The following is a 25,010-nucleotide window of genomic DNA, read 5'->3' on the forward strand; positions in this document are numbered from 1 at the left end:
TCCAATGGTGAATCATCCAATGCCAAATACTTTACGCTAGAGCTGAAAATTGCAGTGAGCGAGTGCTGCCTTGCTTCTGTAGAGGAGATCATGTTCTTTATGCTGGATGACGACCTGAAGGAAGCACTGTGATAGATATGGAGGACCCATTGTTGTGGTGACAACAAACCCTGAACTGTTACGTATCAGAGATGCACTCCCCAACCTGAAAGTGAAGCGTCCCTGGTCATGGCTACACAAGGAATTGGGTCCATGAAGAGCCAGCCCCACAACAGGTTGTTTCATTTCCACCACTGCAGTGTGCGATAGGTGCTCCCAGTGGCCCTATGCCTGCGACCATAGTGCTGATAGAAACTTCTCGAGAGAAAGTATGTGCAGTCTGGCATGAGGGACTATGGCTATGCTTGAGGCCATCATACCTAGGAGATGCATCACCGTTCAGACTGTTAGGTGACAATTTAGCTGAAAAGGGAGCAGTAGCTGCCGGAAAGCCTGTATTCTGGGTTGGCTGGCATAGACATTGCCTTCAACTGAGAGGCGAATGGCCTCTTGCAAGGGCTGAATCTGAAGAGTCTAGGGTTGGGCTTTGCTGGCATAGGTGGTGCATCTCAGCCTGTTAAAAAAGGGAAATTGTGGTCTGGGTGAACACCAGGCAGTTCTACTTCCCTGAGCTCTTCATCAGTCAAACACCCATGGGCCTATAGTGACTCCGAACAGCAAAAACCTTGCACAGATAATGTTGGTACTTACCACGAAGCAGAGGTAGCAATGGTGAGGGGTGAGGGTTGGTATACGGAAGTAGGTTTTCTTCTGATCAGGTGCCTTCATGAAGTTGCCTTACCTCAGCAGTGGAATGACATCCTGCAGAGTAGTCATGTGGAAGTGTTCTGATAGGATGTACTTGTTGAGAGGCCTAAGGCCTAGTATGGGTTTTAGGGGTTCATCACTTTTGGGGAAAGTATAGAGAGTACATGCCTTGCTGTAATGGTACTGGCTCTATACCTCCCTTGAGCATGAGTTCCTGAACCTCCTCTCGAAGAAGGCACTAGTGTTCCTGGATGAAGGTGTGTTTTCTGGGTGGGATATTTGGTGGGGTTGAGGTGAAATCGAGGCAGAAGCTGTGCTCCATGATGGACAGAATCCACCCATCAGAGGATATCTTGGCTCTTATCTGTTAAGTTAATCTGCTTGCTCTCTTCATCCAAAGGCAAGATGTCACCGTTGGCCTGTGCTGGTACTTTCTTGTGGGCAGAGGAAACCACTAGGGAAGCTAAGGGGGACATGACATCTAATGTACAAGGGGTGAAAGGTAGAAGTTTTATACTTCCAACGCTCCATCCTGGAGAGTGTCTCTACTAGGAATTCATCATCTTTAGAAGTGGTGTGCATGTTTACTTTGTAGTAGGCAGCTGCGTGTTGAATGACCCCGTAGTAGGCAGTAGTATCGTAGGGGGGATACACCCTGTCTAGGACAAGTTCAAAATTGGGGTCCCTTGGAAGTTCTCGGTCAGTCTTCAGATGGGTTGTCAGTGAGTTGTGAATAGAGGGGAATTTTGAAGACCTCTGTAAGGGAATAGTGTCTGGGACTACCTGTGTCAGAAAAGGACAATAGTGACCTTTGAGGGGAGCTGGGGGAGACGTTGTGGTGACACACTAGCAGCAACTACGAGGCAGTAGTGGTGGGGTAGGGAAGGCACGGGGGAGTTTGAGAAAAAAATTAAAATTCACTTACCAGCATTGCCGGCCGCCTGTCCTCTTCAAACCAGCTGGAAACAGACTCCCCTAGCCAATCATGATCCTACTGTCACCTTGACAGCAGCGTCGTGATTGGTCTGAGCGCCGTGATTCAGCGCTCAGACAGGCAGTGGGACCCTGTGCATGTTCTCCACCCAGGCTGTGCATTACGGCCTGGTGGAGAACATGCTAAGTGTGCATGACTGTTTGGCTGGCCCAAGACGGCCAGCCAAACCATTAGGCACACTTAGAAAGTGCTCACCACTCCTCTCCCTGCCCTGTGGGTAGCCCCACCCACACCTTCAGAGCCTTTTTTCCTGGGGGACGACACTCCTCCGCCTTTGTGGGGAGCCGCAGCTGGGGTGGCAGTAGTGCAGGTTTCGATTGAGGTGGAGGGTTGGTGCCCTGTCAATGAGTGCCTTTTTGGGGTAGGGAACCAGGGTCCTATAGACAGACCTGGCATTGCAAGTCTGCATTTCTTGGGCACCACAGCACTCAGGCCGATAGAAATGTTTCCCATCCATGGGTGGATGACCATAGTATTTTGTCTCTCATCAAGCTTTTCCTGAAGTTCCTCAAGGATGGGCCTGTCTGAGTCAGCCACTGAAGTTGGTTTCTGGGCCAACAGAGTTTTCAATACTGAGCATGGCTGAGGCACCAACAAGGCCTTAGGCTTCAAAGCGGGTTTCGGCCCCTTGGCACCCCCTAGTGTGTCTTCAGATTCAAAGGCCGATGGGGTTTGAGCATCTTAGATGGTTGCCATCTCGGCTCTGAGGCCTTGACTAGTGTTAACCGGAGATCTAGGGCGGTGGCGCATCTCTAGGTTGTGGCTTGTGCACAGGCCTAGATGCCCAACCTCAATGGGTGCTGTGCTCTGCCTCGGTGTGTGGCCGTTTGTGGGTCCAGGGAGTCTGTGTCGTAGTACTCACCACTCTGCGGCATCTTGGTGTACGGGGCGGCATTGAGGGAGGAGGACATAGCACCTTTGTCCCTTTCCTCTCCCTGTTCAGGCTCTGAGGAAGTGGAGCCTATAATCTCCAGGCTGGGTTTGAGAACCGGGGATGTCTACCACAAGTTGTGATTTATGTTGATGGTGGTGACCAAGTTCTCCTCGAGTCATGACAAAATCATTTAAAATATCTGCTGCAGCAAAAAAAGATTGCTTTCTTTGTAAAACTGAATGAGACAAATGTGTGGTGGGTCAGTGTGCTTTTCAGCATTCAATAAGAGGCAGCAGGATACATTCTAACCAAAAATAGCATAACAGTGAGAGAGAAACACTCTTGGGGCTGAAGTAATACATTACTTACAATGCCTCAACCCAGTGGCAGAAAGAGGATAACCAAAATAAACCAATGGATGAAGGGGGATGGCCGAAAGCCCACACTATGGTTCTTGTAAGTAAAAGGTCTTGAAAACAGCTGCATGGTTAATCCAGGCCTAACGACATGTTAACACGATTATTATTCAATTTGAAGGACTGGATCTCACACAGTTCTTCCTGATGGAGCTAAGGGTGAATTAAAATGGAGGAAAGAATAAAGAATAGCAGAAATTATTGACCCTAGCTCCCGGAACCCAAACACAAACTCAACAAGCATTGGCATAGCCAATAGGTCTTGCTTTTGGGACCTTATAAGTATTTAGTTATGCAGCACAATATCCTTGGTGCAACAATATTAACCGTTGCATGGCTAAACACTTATAAGGTCCCAAAGGCGAGACCTATAGCCTATGCCAATGCTTGTCTTTTATCTGACTTGGTATTTTTCCTCACACTTTTTAAAAGGAGTAATGTTTATGGTGCTCAAATGGGCAAGAGTACATGATGGCTTCTGCTCACTTCCCTGTGCAGCCAACTGAAACCCACAGGTTTGACCTTGTTGAAAATATCAATGTTACAACGGACTAAAAGGCCACTGATGGGATGTTATGAACATTAGAATTTAAAGAACATGTTTCTTCCGCAGAGAATAGTTTCTTTCTCCATCCTTTACATTGTAGGGTCAAGCAGCCAGGCAATTGTGAGGTCTCAAATGTGCTCTTATCTGCCAGTGTCCTATGCATTATCAAACCACACACATTAGCTGGTATTTACACTAAGATTCTGTAATTTGTTATTGTTGTGGTCTGTCATGAAGTAAAAAGTTGAATTATTGCTCAGTTGTTTTCCTGTATTTGGACTTTTATCTGTAAAAGAGTAAAAAGGTTGTTCGTTGTTTCTTTTAGCTGCCCTCCGTTTACTCGGACACATTATGATCATATGGCAGTGCTGCCATGGTGGCTCCAATTCTTGGTTTCAGTTTGCTTGATGACGTAAGCTTAGTGTCAAGCAGAGTACCGGGCCTTCTTGATCTATTTTTGTCCGCCACAAGTTAATTTTTCCGAGAAAGGGTATACAAATTACACAAGGGTGTCTGAATTCACGGGCAACACTGCGGTATCTCTCCAGAGTACACAATTTATCCAAAGTGGGTGTCATCAGCACTAGAATGGAGACACATGGAGACAACGTGTAGCATTTCAGGTGTTTCTGTGATATCTGCCACAAGGCTGTCAGCTGCGCACATTATGGGTGCTTTGATGTACAAGAGCCTTGAATAAAACAAGCAAGATGTGAGGCCGCGACCGGGAGTTGTGTGCGCGAAAACAAGCACGGGTTGTGAGTGCGCGGGCCGTAAAAGAAATTTTTTAAAAAGCACGCAAGTGGTGCGCGCGCGCACGATGCCAAAAGTGAAAGCAGGCTGGCGAGTGGTGTGCGATGTGTGCGCACCATGACGAGAGAAGAAAGCTAGATGGCGCCTCTGCTCGTCATTGTGCTCGTAACCGCACGCTCTATGCAAGCCAAAAAGCTGTGGTCTGGCTTTTTAAAGCCCACACACTAAATGTCTCTCAGACAGCCCATGCGCTGGCTCAAGCGAGGCCTAAAAACCTAGTATTGTGGTTTGATTCCAAACTCACCTACGGAAATCAGATCAGCAGCACTGCTAGTAAATGTTATGGCACTTTGAAATGCCTAAGGAAAATCCAGGATTTAATCCTCCTGGAATCACGGAAAACCATTGTTCATGTTCTTATAACTTCTCAGCTGGACTATTGTAACATCCTGTACCTGGAAGCTACTAAGGGCAATTTGAATACACTTTAAAGAGTAGAAGTAGAAAAAGGCAGCAGCTCGACTAGTACTCAATTTTCCTAGAAGATCTTCCGCCTCAGCAGCTCTAACCCAACTTCACTGTCTCCCAGTAGGAAAAAGAACCAACTTCAAAGCTATGCCCTTATGTCGTAGAATTCATCGGCACGGTCCTAAATATCTTCGCTCCTTGATCCAACCTTATGTCCCTTTTCGTGATCTCAAATCCTCCACAGGGAAACTAGCCAGAGTGCCTAAGGCACACAAGGCCAGACTAGGGGCTTGCTCCTTCTCCTTTCTGGCTTCTAAAATCTGGAACTCTCTCCCAATCCGGTCTAAGAGCAGAACTATCTGAAAAAATCTTCAGAAGCTTATTAAAAACCTGGTTATTCTGTTCCTCCTAAATCCTGTCACTGTCACTACCTTCCTCTTGATACCTAAACAACGATCAACTTTCTCTGAGGTCCTAGGTCTCAGCGCGGGGACACACTGTGTCGGTGTAATCAGGCGCTTTATCAATCACTTATTATTCACTTATTAAAAGAAACCTTAAATAATGGACCGCAAAATATGTGGTGATGTATGATAATGGTAAGTGTAAAATGCATGTTACACTTAGTGCCATATTAGTGAAACACGGATATGCATAAAGTAAAAAACTTTCTTTCAAGATATTTTATGCTAAAGTAGAGCGGCCCAAAGGAACAATATGCATTTATTAGCTATATGCAATGCAACTTAAAATAATGCCCACAACATGCACTGTTTCTTCTTCCTTTTGCTAACAGCCCATGCATCTCCTGTCATCTTGTCACTCTTCTAAAATGGCGGGCGCCCTTCATTCTTCCCAGCCTGAGTTCCACACATCAAATAGTTATGGCTAAAACAAGGAATGCGTGAAAGGAATATGGACCAATGAAGTAATACAAAATAACACATTATACAACTGGAAAGAAAGATGTAACTCTGGAAATCCTAAAAAGAAACACTGCGAGCAGATGGTAAAACAGCATGTGCGTCCTTCTTAGCAGAACACTGGACAGTGAAAAAGCAGTGTCAGCCACGCACCACTCTCAGAAAAACAAAGAGGCTGGAAGCGTGCGGTTTAATAAAAATATTTTAGATTTTGCATTTCAGCACAGCCTTCAAAAAGGTCTGGTGCAGGAATAACCCCTTCATTTAAAGGCAGCGCAGCTTAAATAGGCGGATGTGTGTGTCTTAGTAAAGTCCTCCAAAACTACCTGCATCGTCACTTTCGATGATGCCTCTGCCCTGGCTGGGAAAGCGAGGCTTGGATAGTGTGCTTGCTCAGAAGGATGCACTGCTGTAGGGAACATGCACTGACCTGGTTCTTTCCGTTGACAGAACAGAAAGCATTCAGGAGCACCCTAATGATGGACAAGTGATTGTAACGAGAGGCAATGTGCAAACAAGAATCTCCTGCCTGCAAACAAAAACAAACATGACATGAAGAATGGCACCTTCAACAGAAAACATGAACATGCTGAATGAACAAACAGGCTGCTGGTCAACCAAAAGTTTCTTATAATTGTTCTCTTACTGACCTATGACCTTCATGACAGTTTTAGTAATTTCGAGGGTAATAGCAGGGGGTTTCAGCACTACTAAGTTTCTGCCTAATAAGATGTTTTCAAATGACCACCTTTACTTATCTTCATAGCCACCACACATTTTTCTCAACGATTTGTATTGCATTTATTGCTGTCCATATGCAACTGACAGGGCAGTGATTCTATGATGGATTATTTGCTTGGGCTTCTGTTGATTGTATAAAAGGAAAGGTTATTTCCTTTCATACCTGAAATCCTCTTTGGTGATACTGTAGATGTCCATAAAGAAGCAAAAGATTGATTAAAAATATTTTTGTTTACAATTATTGAGACATTAAAATGTGTCTCTTGGTGTTCAGAATTCACAGAGAGTAGATGCACATGACAAGTGACGGCTTTTACTAAAAAATATGTATCTTCCATTAATAGGTAATATTAAGTAAATATCAGCCAGATTCATCAATGTCCCGAATTGCGAGTCCTTAATAGCGATTATTAAGGAATCGCTATTAATGACTCGCAAAACGTGATTCATGTAGAAATCGCAATATTATTTGCGATTTCTACAGCTTCCTTATTTGCGATTAGCAAATTGCTAATCGCAAATAAGGAATGACTCCCTATGCATTCCTATGGGCCTAGGCCCATAGAAATGCATGGGGAGTCATTCCTTATTTGCGATTAGCAATTTGCTAATCGCAAATAAGGATGCGATTTCAAGGGTGCCAGGGGTGTCCAAAGGACACCCTGTAACACCCCTGAAATGTAAATGTAGACTGATGTTGCGCACACACATGTCCAAAGGACATGTGTGTGTGTAACATACAACTTGAAAAATGCACTAAAGTGCATTTTTCAAAGTTTTCGCTATTTACCACGAAGTCAGACTTCACGGTAAATAGCGGCCAAAAATAGCGATTTCGCAATTCAAAAATTGTTCATGAATTGCGTTTAAGGAATCTCAAATAGAGATTCCTTAAATGCAATTCCTCGCAATTTAGCGATTTCGCAATTTGCGATTTTTGCATTTGGGATGATGAATCCCAAATGCAAAAATTGCGCTCGCAAAGGGCCAGATTCTCAGAATCCGGCCCTTTGCGAGCCGATTTTACAATGATGAATCTGGCTGCTTGTGGCTTATTTAAACACAGCATTCCGCAATACATTTCCAAAATGCAGTAGATAACAGTTTGGTGTACAGTCTGAAGTTGAGGAGCTGACAATTATTTCAGCATCACCAATGGTACTTGGAAGCCTTATTCAGGACATAAAGATACTGTTAGTGAGTTTTACACATACATTACTTTCATTGAAATAATTCAAAAGGGTCTGGTCACTGCTTGGGTTTAACAGTATATAGGGTTCAATTGACTGTATAATCATTATAACATCTTCTGAGTTAAAAAGAATAAGTAAAGAAGACCAAACAGACAGCAGATGTCTGACAGTTCTTCCATTGGGATTTATTTTCGTAGAGGATACTGTACAGATATACTATAGCCCAAGAGATCAAGTACAACGTAAACCACAAGCGTTAATCGAAGAACAGTTCCTGGCTCCAAGCTGTGGTTACATTATAGGTCTTTAAAGAATAAAAAGCTTCAAAGCACCTTAATCTCTCTACTCACCATGGAGGTTCATTCCAAATTGCAGAAGTAGTCATTTTGGAGCATACCATTGCAGCTCAAAAGAGGCCCATAGAAATGCATGGGGAGTCATTCCTTATTTGCGATTAGCAATTTGCTAATCGCAAATAAGGATGCGATTTCAAGGGTGCCAGGGGTGTCCAAAGGACACCCTGTAACACCCCTGAAATGTAAATGTAGACTGATGTTGCGCACACACATGTCCAAAGGACATGTGTGTGTGTAACATACAACTTGAAAAATGCACTAAAGTGCATTTTTCAAAGTTTTCGCTATTTACCACGAAGTCAGACTTCACGGTAAATAGCGGCCAAAAATAGCGATTTCGCAATTCAAAAATGGTTCATGAATTGCATTTAAGGAATCTCAAATGGAGATTCCTTAAATGCAATTCCTCGCAATTTAGCGATTTCGCAATTTGCGATTTTTGCATTTGGGATGATGAATCCCAAATGCAAAAATTGCGCTCGCAAAGGGCCGGATTCTCAGAATCCGGCCCTTTGCGAGCCGATTTTACAATGATGAATCTGGCTGCTTGTGGCTTATTTAAACACAGCATTCCGCAATACATTTCCAAAATGCAGTAGATAACAGTTTGGTGTACAGTCTGAAGTTGAGGAGCTGACAATTATTTCAGCATCACCAATGGTACTTGGAAGCCTTATTCAGGACATAAAGATACTGTTAGGGAGTTTTACACATACATTACTTTCATTGAAATAATTCAAAAGGGTCTGGTCACTGCTTGGGTTTAACAGTATATAGGGTTCAATTGACTGTATAATCATTATAACATCTTCTGAGTTAAAAAGAATAAGTAAAGAAGACCAAACAGGCAGCAGATGTCTGACAGTTCTTCCATTGGGATTTATTTTCGTAGAGGATACTGTACAGATATACTATAGCCCAAGAGATCAAGTACAACGTAAACCACAAGCGTTAATCGAAGAACAGTTCCTGGCTCCAAGCTGTGGTTACATTATAGGTCTTTAAAGAATAAAAAGCTTCAAAGCACCTTAATCTCTCTACTCACCATGGAGGTTCATTCCAAATTGCAGAAGTAGTCATTTTGGAGCATACCATTGCAACTCAAAATGGCTTTGGTTGATTAGAAGAGATGCAAAGATATAGGGATTTACCTGGTCAGGTAGGTTTAGGTGCAAAGACGATGCTTTCCTTAATGGCGATGACATGTGACTCTTCATACTGAGAGCCAAACTCTCGATGCGACTGGTGATGCACATTTTGCAAATATATGGAAAGGCCTCTGGACTCAAAGTAAATTGGGATAAGTCCATCTATGTCCCACTTAACAGCAAACATTCTGAAACCCACCACACAGCAGGTTGTCATGTTTAGATCACATGATCCACATATCATTTGGGAGTTGACAACCACCCCGCTACTAGTGCAGACCCAGAAAGACATGGAATCATGGGGAAGCTCCTGTTGAAAATAATGAGCAGAGGAGCACGATTCAAGATGTCTTCCTTACCAATATTCATATACATTCTACAAAACTACCTGTAAGTGAGCCCTCCTAGCTTCTTCACAAACGTTCAAACCTCCCGAAGCAATATCTAAGGAACAGTGGTGTGCCTAGGATCACTTTCCATAAACACATGCAACTGCCAAAGGATGTAGCACTGGACATCCCTGATATTAGAATTTACTACTGGGTGTCCCAAATACTCCCAATAAACAACCCTGTTACTAGACAAAAAAAATACCTTCTGGAACACCACGGAGTGCTGAACATAGGCAATCAAGTGTCTACTCTATGCACCCTACTTGAGGTCACCAAAATCCCAAAACAGTGCTAGCACCATGCATGTAAATGGATAAAAAGGGAGGGAAAGCCCACTCTTAAATCCCCTGGCTGGGCCGAGCATAATGGCTGAATGTGTTAAGAACACGTGGCCTGAGCGTAATCTTGAGGCTCAGATGCCTTTGGGAGAGTGACCTCATTAACTCCTATAAATATCTCCGGCAAGAGTCCTCCCTGCATACATCTCAGTTCTTTAGCAAGCTACAGTAAATACATGCCTTAGTGGTGCATGTAACTAGCCCAACACCTATCCCGTGTTAAACCCATCGGAACATAAAGTGACAATGGAAGGAATGGGCAACAAGAGGATATCCAGAAGGTATAGGTCAGTAATATTTAATACTCAAAATCTTCTAGCTGTGCTACAACCTAGGTGGAAAAACTCAAAAGACCAAGGCAGCAGACCAGGTCAAGCAATATGGATCATTTAGTTCTTAATTTTAGATGGTGCAAACTTCTTCCTACACCCGCTGCCGTTGGGTGTATGGATCACTGAGATACAGAAAGCAAAAAATGGAAGGTGCACACAATTAGAGTCAGTAGAGATAGTGCTTTAAAGTATCTTCTTCTTTATTCAAGAGTATTCATGGAACATAGGCACAGCTGTGCCTATGTTCCATGAATACTCTTGAATAAAGAAGAAGATACTTTAAAGCACTATCTCTACTGACTCTAATTGTGTGCACCTTCCATTTTTTTGCTTTCTGAACCTAGGTGGAAAGCGGACTTAGAAAAGTTAGCAGGGGAGGAAAGGACAGAGGTAAAAGTGGCTTAACGCTCCCTAGCAATTTAATCACGGCTGCACATCATACAACTTAAATACTTCCATAGGGTGTACAACACCCAAAATACTAGTGAAAAGTAAGCCAGAATCATGAGTCCTACTGCGTTAGTTGTAAAACCAAGGTAGGACCATATTTTCACACAAGTTTGGTATGCCCTCTCATTAGTCTATCTCGGGGACAAATACATACTATACTAGGGAGAATCACAGCACAAGCAATCGCACCAGATGTGAAATTTGCCATCCTGTGGATTATGGAGGAACTCAGGGACTCAAGACACAGTCGTACATTAATTGCAAGATGAATGTTAATTGGCCAATGAGATACTGCTACACAGTGGAGTGCAAACCACACTATCTCTGAGTTGTGGAGGGAAATGGACTATTGGGCTAAGGTAGAAGAGGTTAATTATGTCTTTGCCTAAGGACAGTGGCTGGAAAAAAACGACGTGCATTTTATTAAAAGCCTAGTCAGGTGCATTGTTCATCTTTATGTCGTATGCATGGGTTAAGGCGATCAGCTGCTGGTTCTAATACTCGTACAGATACTATTACGAAGGGCCTAGGTTTGTCCTGGAGAGTGCCTCCTAGCACTAAACAGATTCACATGGCTTTTGACACTTCAACCTCATACTGCAGTCTATGGACATTTTTAGTCCCAATAATGGTGCACTTATGTGAATAATAATTTGCCTAATGGGAAGTGTCTACTGTTTTCTATAAGGCATCACTCATGACGTGCACCTACTGCTATCACTCTATTAGACCAGCACACCACTACGCAAAAATGATATAACGTGAGGGGGGGCGTGGCTAGCAGCCGATCATGGCGGCAGCATAAGGGACGAGCTCCGCAGCTGAAGCGGCCTCTTCGTCTATCCGACACATAATCCGTCACAATTTTCAAGCCCTACAGGAGGGTACCGGAGCCCAGGACCGGGCGGTGTAAGCAGCGAGAAGCGGCGTTCAAATCCGACGTCTGGAGACCGAGTTACGTTGCGGCTGCGATTTGGCCTACTTCAACCTCCTGAGCCCGGGTCTTTCCCTGGCCGAGTGGCCCGGCAGGAAGTGCGGTTGATCCGGGGGATCAGGACCGGAAGTGCCCGCAAGCCGCACAGGACGGCCGAACACGCGACCTTCGCGTAGCCAGATTGGGCGCTGCCTACGGATCAAAGAAGTGTGACAGAATATAGCGCTATCGCCGGTTCCCCAGCCCTACTTGAAGTCGGATCGGCGGCCATAAGCGTGAGGGATCCTAAGAAGGTGGAGGGCAGCCGCCATTTTCTAGGCCAAAAGAAGTCACTGCGCACTTAGTGACTACTGGCACTCTTCGCCCTACGGAACACCCTGCCAGGGCCTGAGCACCGCACACGAATTCATCTGATTCGGGAGAGTGAGTACGTCACTCCGGACAACCTGGAGCGGAGAGGCACGAGAAGCACGAAACCTAAAAGCATGGCGGGGAAAGGTCCCAAGGGCGGCGCCACACAGACCCGCATTGAACGATATACCTCCGACAAACCAACTGCCTCCCCAGTAACGGGGAAAGATACGGGGGGCAAAACTGCAGATACCCTGGGAGGAAAGAAGGCGACGTTGGATGATGTGATGCATGCTTTGGCTCAACTACAGACGGCAGTGGGTTCGATCTCCACGGATGTCACTTTGCTTAGAGCCGATCTCCACAAAATGTCAGAGAAGGTTAAAGACATGGAGGTGGTTACAAAATCCCTAGTGGAGGATGTCTCCGAACTTCAACAGGCAATGGGGAAGATGGCGCAGGACAATAAAATGCTGCGTGAGAAGCTTGATGAGCAAGAAGGGCGTTCTAGGCGGAACAACATCCGTATTATTGGGGTGCCGGAGTCGGAAGGAATAAAAGCCATGGACTTGTTTGTGGAGAGCTTAATCACGGATGAACTTAAACCGAAGGGCTTGTCCACCTTTTTCTCCGTGGAAAGAGGCCACTGCGTGCCGGGAGGCCAGCCGAAACCAGGGGCGACTCCGCGGCCCATAGTAGCCCGCTTGTTCAATTTCCGCGACCGGGACGCCATCTTGCAGGCGGCCAGGACATCTCCTCCTATTAAACTTCAGAACTCCACCATCGCCTTCTTCCCCGATTATACGGCGGATGTCGCACGTAGGCGAAGAACCTTCTTCGAGGTTAAAAAGGAGCTGAGGACACGAGAACTACTGTACTCCATGCTCTTCCCTGCGAGTCTTAGGGTAGTAGCGGAAAACAAAACTTGGTTCTTCGACAACCCAGAGGCAGTGCAGGACTGGCTGGAGGGATGGAGACGGGACACCACCCGCGGCGAACCAACCGACCCAAGAAGGGCCGAAATACGGGACAACATCCGGATTCCCAGGCTTCGGGAGAGGGCCCAGAGAGCAGCGAATCCTTGGGAGCAGATGGCGGCCAAGAGGACAATGAGGAACAGTAATCTCCAGACTTGTGTGCTTTATTAGACATATAGTGCTGTACACGCACTTCCCGCCATTGGACACTGGGTGATGGACCTCCGAGGGTGTGAATGAGAGACTGCCGGCAGCGGAGAGTCCCTCACCCCAACGCGCAAGTACACTGTTTTGGGGATGGGATATGCACTCTGCTCAGTTGGGGGGGCGGGCAGTTTGGAGTCCGTGTAGCAGGGGGGCAGGGAGGGGGGTGGGTAGGGGTTCAGGACTGTTTACAATTCAGGACCACTTGGTCCTGCGAGTTTTTGTTTTGCACACACACATGTTTATTAGTATGTTTCAGTATTTTGGAAGCATCATATATCATGGGGACAGCAAGTTGATGGAAGGCTGGAAGGAGTCCCATCTGCCCTGCACTCGTCTCCGTACACCATTTCACTCATGGCAAGGAGGCCTCACGACTACCCACCGTATTTTCCTATGGCTAGGATAGATAACCACACCACACCGGCCCCGTTGCACGTCATGTCATGGAACGTTAGGGGCCTAGGAGACAAGATCAAGAGGGGCCTGGTGTTGCAGGGCATTAAGAGACAGGGACCCGCCCTAGTTCTTCTGCAGGAGACACACTTGTTGGGGGCGGCCACACGGGCTCTGGATAGGAGGGGATACCGTATGATAGCACACGCGGAGTTTACCTCAGGGTCACGTGGCACAGGTAGTTTGCTAACAAAATCCTCCCAATACATAGTGAAATCCACATTAGTAGATGATCAAGGCCGCTTCGCGGCAGTGCATGGCCAGTGGGAGGGTAAACTGTTAAATGTGGTCTCCGTATATATTCCGCCGGCATTACATTCAGTAGCTCTGCCGGACCTCGGCAAATTCCTGCTGGATCTCCCTGAAGGGGATTTGCTTATAGGTGGGGACTTCAATATGACACTCACGGACACCCTCGACCGATTCCCCGCACGAACACATACAGATGGCCCCAGCAGGTTGCAGACCTTTTTGGACGCACAGGGTTTAGTGGATGTATGGCGTACACTACACCCAGATCAGCAACAATACTCCTATTACTCAGCAATCCACAATAGTCTTTTAAGGATAGATTACTTTTTCACACTGGGTAACGGTCTCCTTAACATTGGCGAGGCAAAGATACAGCCGAGAGGCATCTCGGACCACTCACCGGTCACCCTGACCATCACTAGCGCAGGTACCACACACAAGAGGGTATATCCGATTTTTCCGGGGTATCTTAAAGCCCCACAGATAAGTAAAGATCTGAAGAAAGTGACCCGGCTCTACTTTGAGGAGAACCGGTCCTCGGTGGACTCCCCCTCCATATTGTGTTCAGGGGTCAGGCTATCGCAATAATAATGAAACACAAGAAAGCACACAGGAAGGAAGCATTAGACTTGGAGCTGGGCCTTGAGAGAGCCAACACTGCCCATATGGCAGACCCATCGGAGGACACACTTCATGACCTACAGATACACCAGCGCCGCCTCACGGACCACTTGAGACGTGTGACGTTGGCGGACATCGCCGCGACTAAACACAGGGTCTATGATATAGGGGATAAAGCTAGCAAACTCCTGGCCTGGCTGGATAAGAAACAAAGGGGGGGGGGGTAGGAACATATTACAACTTACAGACTCATGTGGCATTGTCCACACCTAACCGGGTGACATAGTGGAAGTCCTGGCTGATCACTTTCATGACGTATACACTCCAACGATAGTGGTGACAGAAGATGAGGCCCGGAACGCCCTCGAATGTGTGCCCCTGCCAAAACTGACGGACGAGGCAGCGAAGGATATCGATGCCCCCTTGACTATCGACGAAATCCAATTGGCCATTAACTCCCTTCATTCGGGTAAGGCTCTGGGCCCCAATGGGGTGCCCTTTGAGTGGTTTAAAATTATGTCTGAATCTCTAAGTATGCCCCTTCTCCAGATGTACGAGGAGAGTAGGTTGAAGGGAACATTGCCACCGGATCAACGGAGGGCGACTATCGTTGCTATACCGAAACCGGGTAAACCGCCGAGCGACTGTAAATCGTATAGGCCAATTTCCCTCCTGAACCCGGAGGCCAAAATAATAGCTAAAGTGCTGGCAAACAGTCTTATGCCGTGCTTAAGTCAACTGATTCATCCGGATCAATCCGGTTTCATGCCGCATCGAAGCACGGCCTTAAACCTTCGCAGGGTACACAGAGTTGTGGCGAGACTCCCAATGTTGCAGGAACCGGCAGCGATCCTATCATTAGACGCCAAGATGGCGTTCGACTTGGTGGAGTGGAACTACCTCTTCGCGGTGCTCACACGTATGGGCTTTGGTCCAGTATTTATTTCCTGGATACGGATGCTTTATAAAGACCCCATGGCCAGGGTAGTAGCTAATGGCCACATTTCTCGAGCCATACGTTTAGGACGTGGCACACGACAGGGATGCCCACTCTCACCCCTCCTCTTCGCTCTGGTTCTGGAACCGCTAGCAGTCACTATCCGCACTACGCAGCTCCTGAAGGGGATCCAATGGGACCCACAGTGGGAAGACAGAGTGTCCCTTTACCCGGACGATATGTTAATATACTTTACTGACCTAGAAAACAGCCTTCCTAACCTCCTAGCACTTTGTAATTCACATGGGCGAGTATCCGGTTATACCATCAATTGGGCGAAATCGATACTTTTTGAGCTTAAGGGGCCACTCCCGCCACTGCCAGATTCCTGTCCGCTGGAGATAGCTCCCTCTTCCTTTAAATATCTGGGAATCCATATCACTCGTGATGAGGCGGAGTTCGCGCGGCTCAACTTGCAGCCTCCCTTGCTCCGACTCCGTAACGATGTGCAACACTGGAAAGAACTCCCACTGACATTGCTGGGCAGGGCAGCATTATTTAAAATGATGGCCCTGCCGCGCTTTTTATACGTTCTTGAGAACGCCCCACGCTTGATACCGGACAGCTTCCTACAAAGAATAACGGCACAGATCACGAGTCTGCTCTGAGGGAACCGGCCAGCTCGGATCTCGCACACAAAGCTAAATAGGAGCTGTTACGATGGAGGCATTGCACTGCCCAATATGCACTTGTATTATTGGGCAGCCCAACTCAAGATTCTTAATCAGTGGGTGCACGCCCCGCAGGACGATCCAGCATTCAAAGCAGACAGGGCACAACTGGACACGAACAGTTTGCTGGCACCACTATATCATCGAGGCACTGCGGCAAAACTCATAGGGCCCACTAAACACATCGTTCAACTGTGGTACAAGGCACAAGCGAAGTTACATTGGGATGGGATCATCACAAAACTTACACCTTTGTGGGACACCAAGGCACTGGGTCATCTGCGACGCACTAAGGGCTTTACCCAATGGGACAACATTGGGATATCAACTGTGGGAGACATGTGGACTAGAGATGGAGTGGTTTTGTTTGCGACCCTTCAGGAACAGTATGAATTGGGGATAACGAGCTATACAGATACATACAGATCAGACATGCCCTACAGGCAGCAATCCCATCAGACACGTCCCCACCGGAATCCTCCCCGCTGGAGGACCGTCTGCTCACAGATTTCATACAGGAAGGCGCAACCTCACTAACGTATCGCAAATTAATCAATAATTTACCTGACCCACTAGAGAAGCTAAAAGACAAGTGGATGACTGATGTTGGAGATCTAGACGAGTCCGACTGGAACGCAGCCATGGCGTCTCCACGTGAGGCAGGTATATCGTCCAAATTCCGTTTGGTGCAGTTAAAAATTTTACATAGGATTTATTACACCCGAACAACACTACACAAACTGCAAAGAGCGGACCACCCATATTGTCTCAGGGGCTGCAGGGTAGAGGGCACGTTTATACACACGCTGTGGGAGTGCCCATGTGTTGTTAGTTATTGGCAGCGGGTTCTACGTACCATTGCACAGACACTCCACACCTCACTCACACTGGACCCGCGGGTATGTTTACTGAATGTGTGGGGGCCTACAGATCTTACCTTCTATGAAAGGGTGTGGACCACGATAGGGCTTGTCACAGCCAAACGAGATATCGCACAGAAATGGGGATCGGCAGACCTCCCCACACTGGCACAGTGGATCAGAAACATGGACATGCTTATGTTGACAGAAAGAGCATTCTACAAATTAAGAGATAACCCGCGCAAATGGAATGTTGTCTGGCAACCGTGGAATTCCTATGGGGGGGATATTTGTGAGCCGTTGACGGAAGAGGATCTTGAAGGTTCTGATGATGAAGAAGAACACTGAATGGGGGCCGAGGCCAAATGGTGGGCTATTTGCATGGAGGGAACGGGGTTGGTCATGTAGCAGTGGGATTTGACAGGGGGAGATGCGGGCGGGATGGGTTCTTGAGAGATTTACACAGCTGGTCCCTCACATGACAACTATGATGCTAGATAACACGCTAAGACTAACTTATTGTCGTGCGGATTCATGTGTGCAGTTTCTTTTAGTTTACGTTCATTATGAAAACAAAAAACACAAAAAGCAAATTGTATTTTTACTGTAAACTCATTCGCTCCACATATTTGATCATTTTGATAACTGATGCTACCTCTACAACCGGACGAGGTTCCGAAATCTCCGCATTGTTTACATTTAATCCATACTACAAGCCGGCCTCAGGGTTGTAGGCATATATGTGTAAGTTGATGATGATGCTATTTGATTTTGCAATAAAAAATTTTTTTTAAAAAAACGATATAACGCTCTTAGTATTTATTAAAAGATTTATTTAGAAAAAAACAAATATAAAACATATTTAACTTTTTTATCCACACAGAGGATTTTAGAGATGAAAATAACTAACCTATTTCCATCCAACATACAGAAGATAAACAACAACCTAGTAGCTTTAAAAAAAAATCCAATCTCCTAACAGTTGTTTGAAAGATCTTGATATCGACGTAGTCATGTATTAATAAATTCCCTGTGGAAATCTTTCAAAGTTATTAACTGCACAGCCCCACTGAAAGCAAGGGGAGCCTTTGTTTGTTTGAGTTTTAAAACACGCATAGCATCACCAAGTCAACAATTACACATTTTCACTTACTGTTGGAGAAGATTTTCTTTTTAGGTCTCACCTACAGACAACTACTAGTTCTTTGTTGACAAAAGCCTATGGCGGACACTGCTAATAGTTACAATGGGCTTAGGACCAGCCATTGCTTATTATTGGTGGTCTTCTTTGCCACTTATTTGCTTGCTTGCTTATTCAATGCCTTTCCTTCCTCTGCTTGTGCTTCTCCCTCTAAAGGAGCATTGGTTCATTATCTTTGATTGCAAAACTTGTATCTCTCCATTGTTTACATTCAGGGAACTACGGTTTCTTTTGTTTGCAGCGCCTCATTGGAGTGCATGTATGTTCTTCCGTTCTCGCTCCTGTGCTTCTCCATTCTAATCCCCTTGCTCTTCTTGTTGCACCTCCATTTGCATTCCCCACCCCTCCCAGTCTGCATGTTTGAAAGCGTATTTCTCAAGCCCAAACTCCTCAGCTGTGCTGTCCCCCAACCCGACATGTTTGACTTTTTGGTTTTATTTCACATTCTTTTTTAATCCCATGTCCACACCAACCTAGCCAGTTACTCCACTGATGCCCCTCCCCCCTTGCTATCTTCATGTGGCGGCATTTGGATTTCTTTCTACCCGCTCACCGTTGCTGACTACCTATCTCCCCGGTCTTTTTATTTTGCAGGCATGGCAGCTGCAATTTGCAGCTGGGCTGCTCTTTTCTTAAAATGCATTTTCACACACATTTTAGCATTTTTTAAATGTAACATTCCAGGATAGGCGCCATATAAGGAGATACAGAACGAGTTTGTACCCTTTCATCTACGGATGTGCTTGAGAAAATACAATACACATAGTAGCATCTCTGACAATCGACCCTCGAATAACTACTTTTTCCATGAGCAAATCTCTGTAGAAATCCCTAGAGAATACTGACCCATCTCTAAAAATCATAAATCCATCATATACATGTCGCAACAAATAATCTTGACTAGAAAAACACACCATTGCTCTGCCTGTTGTACTTACAAAAGCACTCCTGTTACAGCACTGTAGGAAATTAAAAAAAATAAGAACATACAAACCGAAAATGAACATGAAGACCACAGAGAAACCAGACCCTTAATACATTTACTAAAAACATGACTTGTTTAGTACTCACATTATTTTTTATGTCTGCCCGAGAACCTCCAAGTAGCAGGACCCGGGTACTCTGAGAATGGCCATTTTGGCAAGCCAAGTGAAGTGGAGTATTTCCTGCCTTGTGGACCACAGAAAAATATTACTAAAGTAATTCTGCTACAATATTCATATTTAAGATATTCAAAGCATACATTCAAAACAGGTTTTAGCTCCACGTTCATCTTTTTGTCTTACAAATCAAGCATTGTCTTAGTAAGTAGGCCATATACAATCTTCTTCCATCTAGTACCATTTCAATCTCCCAAAAAGTAAGCTGTTGGTGAAATTTCTTCTCCCCCTTACATTTGATCCCAGTGCGAGCACAATATACCTATAGAAGGCATGGGGTTCAAAGTCCCCAAATTTGAAACACTGCATTTGTTGCGGCTTACGTCTCTTCTTCTGTGGTGCACGCCTTAGCAAAGGCTTGTGTTCTACTTTAAGGAGCGAACCAATCAGACAAAGCAGCCACAAAACACGTGAGATATTTAAGATTCTTTTTAATGTGTTAAATTTAATCGTTTTAAACAATTCTTCTTAAAGTAAAAAATTCGCCATGAAGAAGATACATTATAGATGTTAAGAATTCAAATAAACGTACTTTAATAAAATACTTAAATTATTTAACATTTTTATTGCCATAAGGGATTTCTTTGTAGCAGAATTGTTGCAGCTAAATATGTTTGACACACTCATGTAAGGACGGAAGCTTAAGGCCAATTATACCACCCGTTTCATCCCCTCCATTTTTAGGCCAGCCTAGTAACCGTTTTCGCTATTTTCCAGCTTTGTGTAATAAAAAAAACCATAAAAAATTCTGACATACATACCTAAGGGTTTGGATCATCTCTCTTCATCTACTGGTCTGTCTAACTGTCATTCATATTTTGCTTCCACCCACCACAACATGGGGTAACGGCCAGCCCACTTAGACCACTGACTTTCCTGTAATGAGATTTAGGCACTTTGCCTGATGACCTGTGCATATCTGGTTAAAAAGAAGTGCACTTCAGTGCCAGGGCGGGAGTGTCAAAACTACTAGGCATTTTTATTTTCTTTCCATACTTTCCATACTTCATCCTTTTTAGGTCTCACCAGACAGCTTTTAGTTGTCTGTTGTTAGAAGGCCTATTGTGCACAATACCATTACTTACAGTCTACTGTGAGTCAGCCCTTTCGTTACTATTTGTTGGCTTTCCTGTCAATATAATTTGCGTGCACTTATTCTATGACATTCCTTCCTTTTCATGCGCTTGTCACTCTCGAGGAACAAAGCGTCCTTATAACTTGTATCCTTCCATTGATTAACTTAGGGAACTATTTTTTCTTTTTCAAAGAGCACCCAAAGGCAGTGCATGTGTTTTTATTCCTTTCTCCCCTAAGTGTTGCTTGCCCCTCATAAACTTGTCCCCTATGTTCTCCGTGTTGTTCCCACCCCTCCTAGCCCATCACTAAAAGCAAAGTAATAGGTAAATACTTGTCAGGTCTCACTCGAGAGCAGACTTTCTCAAGTTGGTTTTCGTTTGTCATCTGCCTTCTAGATGTTACAAACAAGAACATCATTCCTACAACAAGGCAGGACTATTGGCTTTGTCAATGCATCTTTGAGTGGCTGCTTGAAATAGGAGAGAAAGAGGCGTGCCGCCCTTGGGAGTCAATGTGACACTTCAGAGAGGCACGTCAGTCACACAGGACAGGTTCCCTGACGGTGTGCAGCACAGTGGGCATAGCTCACAGGTATGCCGCAGGCATGCAATTTAAACACAGTTATATTTAAACAAGATTCCTATTAAAGAAGTCTGTGACCGCATTAAGGATTTAACGCCACCCGGTAACAGTCTCCTGGTCGTTTCCTCTTGTTCACGGCGGACCTGGGAGGCCGCAACTATAACCGGGGTATCCTCACTTGGCCAAACAGTGCGATCTTCAGTATAACTTTGTGGGCCTTGACGCTTGTACACACCAAAACCAGGAACAAATGAAAGTGTGCCTACACCTGCATTACTCGCTATATAAAACCGGGTACATGGCAAAACGTCCTTGGAAGATTTAGCACTTGAGGATGAGATTTAATCATGATAGAGTCTTGTTTGCTTCTCCGCCGACCCCTGCAGACTCTTTAAAGCGCCCTGGTACCACCCTTCATGAGGGCCCCATTTAGCCTATGATTATCTATGACCTAGGTGAATCTCAAGGGCCCAATCAATTTAGGTTACATCACTGACTACAAACAAACATAGCACTCACTAGCTCTGGCCTATTATAGGCATTAGAGTGGAATGGCGCGGGTGGGGTAGGGGTAGGAGTACGATTGAGAATAGGATATGAAACTGGATTTCAATAAAAAGTAAATAATGTGACGATTTCACGACTGTGAAATGAGGTCCGTTTTCCGAGGGCACCAAGAACATGCATGCTGTAAACCTGGCCAAAACCAAGTGAAATATCAACAACTTGCACAGAAACATCTGCAAGGCAGTGCCAACAATAGCCCAGTGTGGCAGACAAGGTTTCTCCTGGCTGATAACTCTGCGCAACCCTATCCTCTGTAAAACATGACCCGGCATTTCCTCTCGCGCTCTCTGCTCCAGTGTCTCCAAGTCTTCACAATAACAAGCGCTAATAAATCAAGCACACATGAAAGCTCCTATCACTACAAAGGAGACGCCAGAGAGGAGATGCCATGCGCATGCCCATCGCCTGTCCAGGCAGGCACATAGTTTGTCTCCCTTCGCGAAGGAAAGCGACAACAATAGAGTCTCAGCAAGCAAAGCAGTTGCGCTGCATTCGCTAGCGAGACCTAAAAAGCCCAAGTCTCAGCACAGATAGGAAGTATTTAGGGCTCTGGGGTGCAGGCTACTGCACTCACTCAGTCTGTGTTTGAGGCAGAAGGTGTACTGAAACTGACTGCGAAAATACGTCTTCCAAGGGAGGCATAAAAATTTGCTCCCTGGGCTGCTGCAGTCCACTAAATGGCAAGAGCATTTGCTCCAGTTCCTAGTCATGGGGAACAGATTTTGTAAGCATTTTACTTTAAATTCGGGCACTTCCTCAGACAGTTGCTATATTCTTTTAAGTACTTGCAACAAGTCATCTGTGTTATTCTAAGATGGATCACGTGCAGTTGGCTTAATAAATTCTCATCAGAGTTTCCTGCATGGAAATTTGAAAAATAAACCATGCCATTAAACCTCTTAAGCGCTGCTGACGGCCAACGGTCGTCACGAGTGCTACCTCCCCAGTGCTGCGCACGACCATTGGACGTCCATTAAGCACTAGTTCCAATGGACAGCGCAGCACTGGGGAGGGATATTTGCGAAGCAGCTAAGGTGTTAATATGGCTGAAAATAATAAATGTAATGTTTAATTCTGAGAAGTCTTAAAATATACTTTCCTTTTCCTCTAAAATTTAGACTTTTTCTATTACTTTTTACATCAATGCTTTACAAACAAGCATTGACAAAACCAATCCATTGACACTTGCATAATAAAGGTAAGACTTTAAAATACTTGTTTATTTTGTTCAGTTATAATTGCATTTCAAGCTATGTTTTCAGGATACAGTAACTCAAAGCCAATAATACATATTATTGCATTAATAATCATAGTTACCTGTCACGACCTTTAAAAACTATAAAGGTTTTCTGCACCTCTTGTATAAATGTACCAGCCAGTTAGGAAACATACATACAGTTCTTTTACAATGACATGTGATGAGTCATTTATTGGCTTAATAATCTTTTATTTCACACATATGGTCACATCGATTAGGGCACTACATGTGTTTTTTTCTTCTTTTTCATGTTTATGGCATATGCTTTAAATATAAAATGTAAAATAATAACTACTACACCAGCCTGTCAGCACCAAGCCCATTGGCTTTGGCAATACTTGTTACCTTTGCCCATCAGATTCCTCTAATTTGTTCTTTTTTGCTCAGTGTGAAGGTTTATAATCCTGATAAACCTCTAAAGCTGTTGCTATGGCTCTCCCTATGACCACCTTGGATGTATGTTTGGGCAGGGCAGTTACTACTTTGGTTCCCTCAACTCATAATCTTGAGGGGTACCACCATCTGCCACTTTCTGAAGTTTGGGCTAGCGGAATACTTTTATTACATTTGGGGTGCAGTAACTGCACCCCTCTGTAATGTCTTCTTGTCACTGAGTAAAATAAGACTAGAGGCTTCTGTTAAAATTGGAACAAGTGCATGTGGAATACTGATTGTTAATACCTTTGCTGTACCTGCTGTTAGGGTTACCTTTAGACAATCACAACCATCTTTTGTATGAAAGCTGGATGTAAGTTAGTGAATGCTGCTACCCACAAAGAAACTAAAAGTTCAGCCCAGGTATAAGGATTGAGTAGGAAAAGTGAGTGACTATGAAGGAAACCTTGGGCCTAGGTGTAAGTCACTTACAGGAATGAGATAACTAAAATGTGCTGAGTAAATTGTTCCATGAGTTCTTGTCATGTGCCTTTTTGTGGGATACTGCTGGGGTCCTCTAGAGAGTCCATATAGAAACAGCAGTGTCATCTACCATGGCTTCAGATCTGTTTTCGAGGCTAGACCTACCAAGGATGAACAATTGTTACTTACCTGTAAACAGGTGGTTCTCCAGTATTGGTGTCTTTCATAGATTCACCTGCAAACTACAGCCAATCAGGGGCCAGCACCCTCTAGAACCTTCTCCTCAGAAGCTCAAGCCCTCAGATTTTCGTAGCACCAAAGTGACCCAAAGTGCATGAGGAGAAGAGAGCCTCTAAGGGGAGGAGGGTGGGTCGCATGTGAATCTATGAAAGACACCAATACTGGAGAACCACCTGTTTACAGGTAAGTAACAATTGTTCTTCTCCAGTATTAGGGGTGTCTTTCATAGATTCACTTGCTTGAATAGAGTAGAGAGCAGTAACCTCCGAAGAGCTGAGATTGCTAAGCACAGCATGGAAAAGCTCAAAGACAGTAATAATACAGTCATGGAAGCATTGATAATGACTGTATTATTACATTGAGCGGTAAAGGTAAAGACGGTGGCAGAGTCTCCCCCTCCCGCTTGTGATTCCAACTAGCGCTGCTGCAAAGAAGATTGTTTGAGACTGTTTGAATCAATATAATTGTTGTGCGAATTTTAAACGGGCGCTTTTAAAAGTTAATCATTTTTTGCAACATTATAATGTAAATCTAATTTCACTACTCACTCGCAATTAGATTCTCAGGGACTCTGTGCTCAATTGCTAGCCTGCACGCCTCGTTCCGACTCTGTGATTAGCACCGTAGAGCGGAGGGCGGACAGGCAAGAGCCAGACACACTTCCGCCCCGTGAGCGGTTAGCGCTCTAGTTTCCCCAAATGCGAGGGGCATAAAGGCAGGAAGGAACAGTGGGTGCCTGCGGTAAAGGGAAAGACGGTGGCAGAGTCTCCCCCTCCTGCTTGTGATTCCAACTAGCGCTGCTGCAAAGAAGATTGTTTGAGACTGTTTGAATCGATATAATTGTTGTGCGAATTTTAAACGGGCGCTTTTAAAAGTTAATCATTTTTTGCAACATTATAATGTAAATCTAATTTCACTACTCACTCGCAATTACATTCTCAGGGACTCTGTGCTCAATTGCTAGCCTGCACGCCTCGTTCCGACTCGGTGATTAGCACCGTAGAGCGGAGGG

General features: G+C 45.0%; 1 protein-coding gene across 5 annotated transcripts in view; it reads right to left on the minus strand.

Moving 5' to 3' along the window:
* Nucleotides 1-25,010, minus strand: part of ANKRD6 (ankyrin repeat domain 6) — an 857,509-nt gene that overhangs the window by 124,663 nt on the left and 707,836 nt on the right. For 4 of the 5 annotated variants that reach the window (XM_086926652.1, XM_086926650.1, XM_086926649.1 and 1 more), the window contains 2 exons: nt 19,328-19,426; nt 6,213-6,311 (listed from right to left, as the gene is read on the minus strand). In XM_086926652.1, the coding sequence (XP_086782778.1) occupies nt 6,213-6,311; nt 19,328-19,426 (198 nt within the window). The remainder of the gene's footprint in view (nt 1-6,212; nt 6,312-19,327; nt 19,427-25,010) is intronic. The other variant, XM_086926653.1, reaches the window with a different exon arrangement.

Source organism: Lissotriton vulgaris, chromosome 6 (assembly GCF_964263255.1).
Source record: "Lissotriton vulgaris chromosome 6, aLisVul1.2, whole genome shotgun sequence".
Lineage (NCBI taxonomy): Eukaryota > Metazoa > Chordata > Amphibia > Caudata > Salamandridae > Lissotriton > Lissotriton vulgaris.